The sequence below is a fragment of the Coffea arabica genome, chromosome 1c (assembly GCF_036785885.1).
Source record: "Coffea arabica cultivar ET-39 chromosome 1c, Coffea Arabica ET-39 HiFi, whole genome shotgun sequence".
Taxonomy (NCBI): Eukaryota; Viridiplantae; Streptophyta; class Magnoliopsida; order Gentianales; family Rubiaceae; genus Coffea; species Coffea arabica.
This window is the reverse complement of record NC_092310.1, coordinates 52,276,811-52,282,593: the sequence shown is the minus strand read 5'-3', so window position 1 is coordinate 52,282,593 and position 5,783 is coordinate 52,276,811. Positions and strand designations below refer to the sequence as shown.

Genomic DNA, 5,783 nt, shown 5'->3' with positions numbered 1-5,783 from the left:
GGGGCCAACCACCACCCCATAAATCTTGACGGGTAAAATCCAAGTTCCACGCAACTCACATTTGCACCTGACCCCCTGGGCCTACGTGTCACACATTTTATCCGTCAGATCACATGATGATCCTTCGGCCCAAATAAATTCTCAGCTAACCACCCAACACTCTTTGAGTCGCACCCTTTATTTAAAGAATGCCCCAATTTACAGTTGAACCAACTCTCCATACCCTTATTCCTTCCATTGATTTTTTCCTTTCTTCCTAAACATCATCCATTTCTAGTCTTGGCACAGAACAGAACAGAAAGCCACTCCACTTTCTTTCTTGCTTTCTGTTTCTGTGCGGCCTTTTCTTTTAAGGGGGAAAAAAAGAGTCTCGTACCCAACATTTGTAAGCGTAACATTTGCTTTCTTGCCCGTGACCCCAAAAAAAAAAAATTTTTATTTGTTCACCCAGGGAAAAAAAAAAATATGGAGCACGTACATGAAAATGGAAATGTCCATCATTCCAATCGCTTCTGCGTCCAAGATGATCCCTTGAATTGGAACGCGGCGGCGGAGTCATTGAAGGGGAGCCATTTGGATGAAGTGAAGAAAATGGTACGCGAATATCGGAAGCCACTAGTGAAGCTAGGTGGTGAAACGTTGACGGTAGCCCAGGTGGCAGCGGTGGCCGCCGTGCATGCAGGTGGTGGGACGGTGGTGGAGCTGTGTGAGTCGGCCAAGGCTGGTGTGAAGGCCAGCAGTGAGTGGGTGGTGGAGAGCATGAACAATGGTACAGACAGTTATGGGGTCACCACTGGATTTGGCGCCACTTCTCACAGGAGAACAAAACAGGGATCTGCTTTGCAGACTGAGCTTATCAGGTTCGATTAATTAAATATTAAGTGTGTGTATTAGCTAGTGTTTCACTGGTCCTTCCGTAAAAAATCTGGATATCTGCATATTCATATACTCCGTTTCCGTTTTCCGTTTCATGGAAAGGGTCGTACTTTTCGTTTTGAAATGTTTTAAAATAATTGTCACGTCAGAAAAGTTAAAATATCTCTCTTTTCAATACAGTCATTCTTTTTTTTTTTAATCAAATGCAGCAAATAATTTGAAACGGAGGAGGAAGTAAGTATACACGAAGCGACAGGGTAGGAAAAAAGAGGGTGACTGGTTGGGTTCAAAGAGTTGATAAGTTATTGGTTGTGTTTTATTGCCGACGGGGGAATTGTTTGTTGTCAGGCAAACAGTTAAAGAGAAAAAGCAAGAGGGTTGCTTTCAGAGGGGTGGTAAATAATTAAGAGGATGGGACAAAGAGTAAAAGAATCCTTCCTGATTTCTTCCCTCTTTATGTCATTACATCGATTTCAGCCTTTTTCTAGGTGTGTTTGCTTTGCTTGTAAATATTTTTTGTTTTTGGTTTGTAAAGTAGGGTCTTTACTCTTTATGGACCAAATTGTTAGGTACGTTGCTTAACTAATAATAATGAGAACTTGTTGCCCAACAAAACAGGGACAGCTTTATAAAGTTCTGCTTGAATATGCTTTGCATTCTTGTCCAGGATTTCTTGGAAATAAGTCATTCTTGTCCAGGATTTCTTGGAAATAAGTCATTCTTGTCCAGGATTTCTTGGAAATTTCGTCAGTGTGCTGTCTAATAGAATATAGAATATAGAATTTGTCGTGTCTTTTGTCAAAAATGAATAAGTTAGGTGCATTGTCTATTTTATTTTATTTTATTTTTTTGCTAGGAGTCTTTCTAATACAGTTCATTGGGAAAAAAAACAAAAAGATGGACTATAGAAGAAAAAAAAATTTATTGCTAGTACAGTTAGATACTCCACAAGGTGGGAGTGGGACGACAATTTATTGCTAGTAGGGAAAACAATTTTCGTTTTCTTGTAGTCGCACAAGGTGGGAGGGACACTTGAAGGGGCGCCCGGAGGGGAAGAAAGGAAGTAGTACTATCTTCTACCTAACCCCACTTTGACTGTAGGCGAGATCGCCCCCAGCGAGCATTATCAAAGCTTGTATCCTTGAGCAGGGCTGCTTTGCAAAGCTAGGAGTAGTTGGCTAAATTGGGACACTACCTTCTGTTGAAAAAAAAAATAAAAAACAACTAAAAACTAAAAGTAGTAGGCGGGATAGCCCATCATAATATAGCCTACTTCCTTGCCGATTTTGTTGCCTAAATAAATAAAATTGAAAACCCACACTTTTGCTTAAAAGCTGCTTTTTTTTTTTTTTTTTTGTGGTTGACTGATTGACCTTTATCCCATCCCTGAGGGCATGGGTTCTGTGTTGATTGGACCATAGTTATGAAGAGCCAACATGGCCTATCCCTGAAAATTAAATGTCATGGCAGAATTGTTGCCCTATCATTAATGTCATAGAAAAAAAAATACCATGCTCTTGGACATTTATAGCGTGAAATATTTATGAAATTATTAATATGTTAATTAGTGTAAATCAATTTTGTAAAACCACCGAAAAAGAAACTATTTGACCCAATGCTGTTGAAAAATCAGGTTCTTGAATGCTGGAATTTTTGGAAATGGAACAGAGTCAGGTCACACGTTGCCACATTCTGCGACGAGGGCTGCAATGCTAGTGAGGATCAACACCCTTCTACAGGGGTATTCGGGGATCAGATTTGAGATATTAGAAGCTCTTACAAAGCTTCTCAATCACAACATCACTCCGTGTTTGCCTCTCCGTGGCACGATCACTGCCTCTGGCGATTTGGTTCCTTTGTCATACATTGCCGGACTGTTGACCGGCCGTCCTAATTCTAGGTGTGTTGGGCCCAATGGTCGGTCCCTTGATGCCACGGAGGCATTTCAGATTGCTGGGATGAATTCCGGGTTCTTTGAGTTGCAGCCTAAGGAGGGTCTAGCACTGGTTAATGGCACGGCTGTTGGGTCGGGTTTGGCCTCCATGGTTCTATTTGAGGCAAATTTATTGGTAATCTTATCTGAAGTTTTATCAGCAATTTTTGCTGAAGTTATGCACGGGAAACCGGAGTTCATTGATCATTTGATGCATAAACTGAAGCACCACCCTGGTCAGATAGAAGCCGCAGCCATAATGGAACACATTTTAGATGGCAGTTCCTATGTCAAGGCAGCAAAGGCATTGCATGAAACGGATCCCCTCCAGAAGCCTAAACAGGATAGATATGCCCTTCGTACTTCACCACAGTGGCTAGGACCCCTGATTGAAGTTATTAGATCATCGACAAAATCGATTGAACGGGAGATCAATTCTGTCAATGACAACCCTTTGATTGACGTGTCGAGAAACAAAGCCTTGCATGGAGGGAATTTTCAGGGGACTCCAATTGGTGTGTCAATGGACAACACCAGATTAGCTATAGCGTCCATAGGGAAACTCATGTTTGCTCAATTTTCTGAGCTCGTCAATGATTTCTACAATAATGGCTTGCCTTCTAATCTATCTGGAGGAAGAAATCCTAGCTTGGATTATGGGTTCAAAGGCGCCGAAATTGCAATGGCCGCCTATTGTTCTGAGCTTCAATTTTTGGCCAACCCTGTCACAAATCATGTACAGAGTGCCGAGCAACACAATCAGGATGTTAACTCTTTAGGATTGATTTCTTCTAGAAAAGCAGCTGAAGCAGTAGACATCTTGAAACTGATGTCTTCAACTTACCTAGTGGCACTTTGTCAGGCAATTGATCTGAGGCATTTGGAGGAAAATTTGAAAAACGCTGTCAAGAGCACAGTTCACCAAGTCGCTAAAAAGGTTCTGACCACAGGCATCAATGGGGAGCTTCATCCTTCAAGATTCTGTGAAAAAGATTTACTTAAAGTGGTTGAGCGTGAATACGTGTTTACATACATAGATGATCCTTGCAGTGCAACTTATCCACTGATGCAAAAGCTAAGGCAAGTCCTTGTTGATCATGCCCTGATCAACAATGAGGACCTAAATCCAAACACTTCGATTTTCCTAAAAGTTGGAGCTTTTGAAGAAGAGCTGAAGACCCTTTTGCCAATAGAAGTTGAAAGTGCAAGAAATGCATGTGAAAGTGGTAATCCTGCAGTCCCAAATAGGATCAAGAAATGCAGGTCTTACCCTTTATACAAATTTGTGAGGGAAGATTTGGCGACTGGATTCTTGACAGGAGAAAAGGCAAAGTCACCTGGAGAGGAATTTGATAAGGTTTTCTCCGCAATTTGTGATGGTAAGATGGTCGATCCATTGCTCGAGTGTCTCAAAGATTGGAATGGTGCTCCGCTACCCTTGTGTTAAATGCCACTCCACGGCACGTTGAGCAGATTTTAGCTGTTGTACTCGGTGAAGGCCGACAGAAGAGCAGGCTTCCTTGAGGAATATTTTGTTTTACTGTAGTAGCAAACTGTTTTTCTCTACTTTTTTTTTTTGTTGTTGTTGTTGTTGTTGTTGTTGTCAATTATCACCATCTACTCCTACTTCCATCTATTATTTTTCTCTATCTTTTTGTCTCTCGTGATTTATGTACAGATAAATTATTGTAATTTGTTGGGATTTCTCAAATTTTGTAAGGATTTGAATCATCGTATATTGTTTTTACTAACATCCTTACTTCCATACATGATTAACTTCCACGAGCTAACAAATTGAATTACTCTGAGCACTTGATCAACTCGAGCTTTAATTGAGAAGCCTTATGAGCCCTCGTGAGCCGCTTGATTCATGCAACCCTAAATACCAACCTAGGGTTATGGAGTAACTACTTAACCACTAAACCAACTTTTTGAGAAAAAAAGAACTTGGTGAAAAAACTTGGAATGCATCCTACTGCCGTAAAAACTTCAATTATCACCGTTCTCCTCCATTCCCCCCCCCCCTCTCCAAAACCCTTCCTTGTGAGGGGTGGAGGAATTTTTTTTTTTTTTTTTTTTTAGGTGTGTCCCGCAGGGAGTGGAGGAATAAATGGGCATTAAACAAGTAAACCCACGTCATCAATTACATCCTAACCAACAGGTCACTGAGAGGCTGCTGAAACGCTAATATCCATTCGCACCTCTAATTTCCTCCATGTTATCTACACGATCATCCAATTCTCTTTATGCATGAAAAAGAATTGCTATATTGCCCAGGCACATTTGGTCACTGGCCCAAATCTAACAGATACTATCACAATAAGGGCCTACAGCAGTTCCCTACACCAAGTCTAATTCCCGTAGGAGAACGTGATAGTACAGGCACTTTGCAGTTGTGACACACTAATTTCAGGAAATGTCCTTAAATCCACTAAAGAAGATAAATAGCTACATTTTCTATTACATGTATCCAACTTTTAATCGTAGCCAGCAACTTCCATGGAAAGCAGTCTGAAGCGGCTTTCCTGCATTAGAGTTTGAAAGCAGCCATCATACATCTTTGGGGGATATTCATACCACCAAAAAAGGTTTGAATCTAGTCAAGCATCAGGGATCAACAAATTTAATGCCAGAAAACCAGAAATTGCAACTTATTCGTGTTTGATTATGATTCCGAAGGCTGCAGCCCGCTACGAGAGTCGAGAGTTTGATTCGATGAATGACAGTAACTGAAAATTCTATTCAGGTGAAGAGGAATGGAAATCGGACAACCCCCGATGAAGAGGAATGGATTCATTCATGCTGAGTATGAGACCAACTTGCAAACAAAGAAAAAAATGGTACTACGTCTACACATATGTATACCTCAGGATACATGGAAAAAGTCAATCTTAAGGTGGACTGAACGCTACCCATTTAAACAAAAGAGGAATATATACAGGGCCCTTAAAATATAGAGTTGCTCCATCCCAAA

The 5,783-nt window shown here is 40.9% G+C and overlaps 1 protein-coding gene across 1 annotated transcript; it reads left to right on the top strand.

The window, feature by feature from the left end:
• The first annotated feature begins 204 nt into the window (after positions 1–204).
• LOC113727571 (phenylalanine ammonia-lyase 1) lies at positions 205–4,540 on the top strand. The gene is made up of 2 exons (XM_027251812.2): positions 205–860; positions 2,510–4,540. Exons 1-2 carry the CDS (start codon positions 466–468, stop codon positions 4,254–4,256), a joined length of 2,142 nt encoding a protein of 713 aa, XP_027107613.1. The 5' UTR covers positions 205–465; the 3' UTR covers positions 4,257–4,540.
• Positions 4,541–5,783: the final 1,243 nt, after the last annotated feature.

What these genes read in the sequence shown, in the direction of transcription:
- LOC113727571 (XM_027251812.2), top strand. Translation starts at nt 466, where the DNA reads ATGGAGCACGTACATGAAAATGGAAATGTCCATCATTCCAATCGCTTC. An exon ending in TTGCAGACTGAGCTTATCAG is followed by an intron (nt 861 to 2,509) that starts GTTCGATTAATT and finishes TTGAAAAATCAG; the next exon opens with GTTCTTGAATGCTGGAATTT.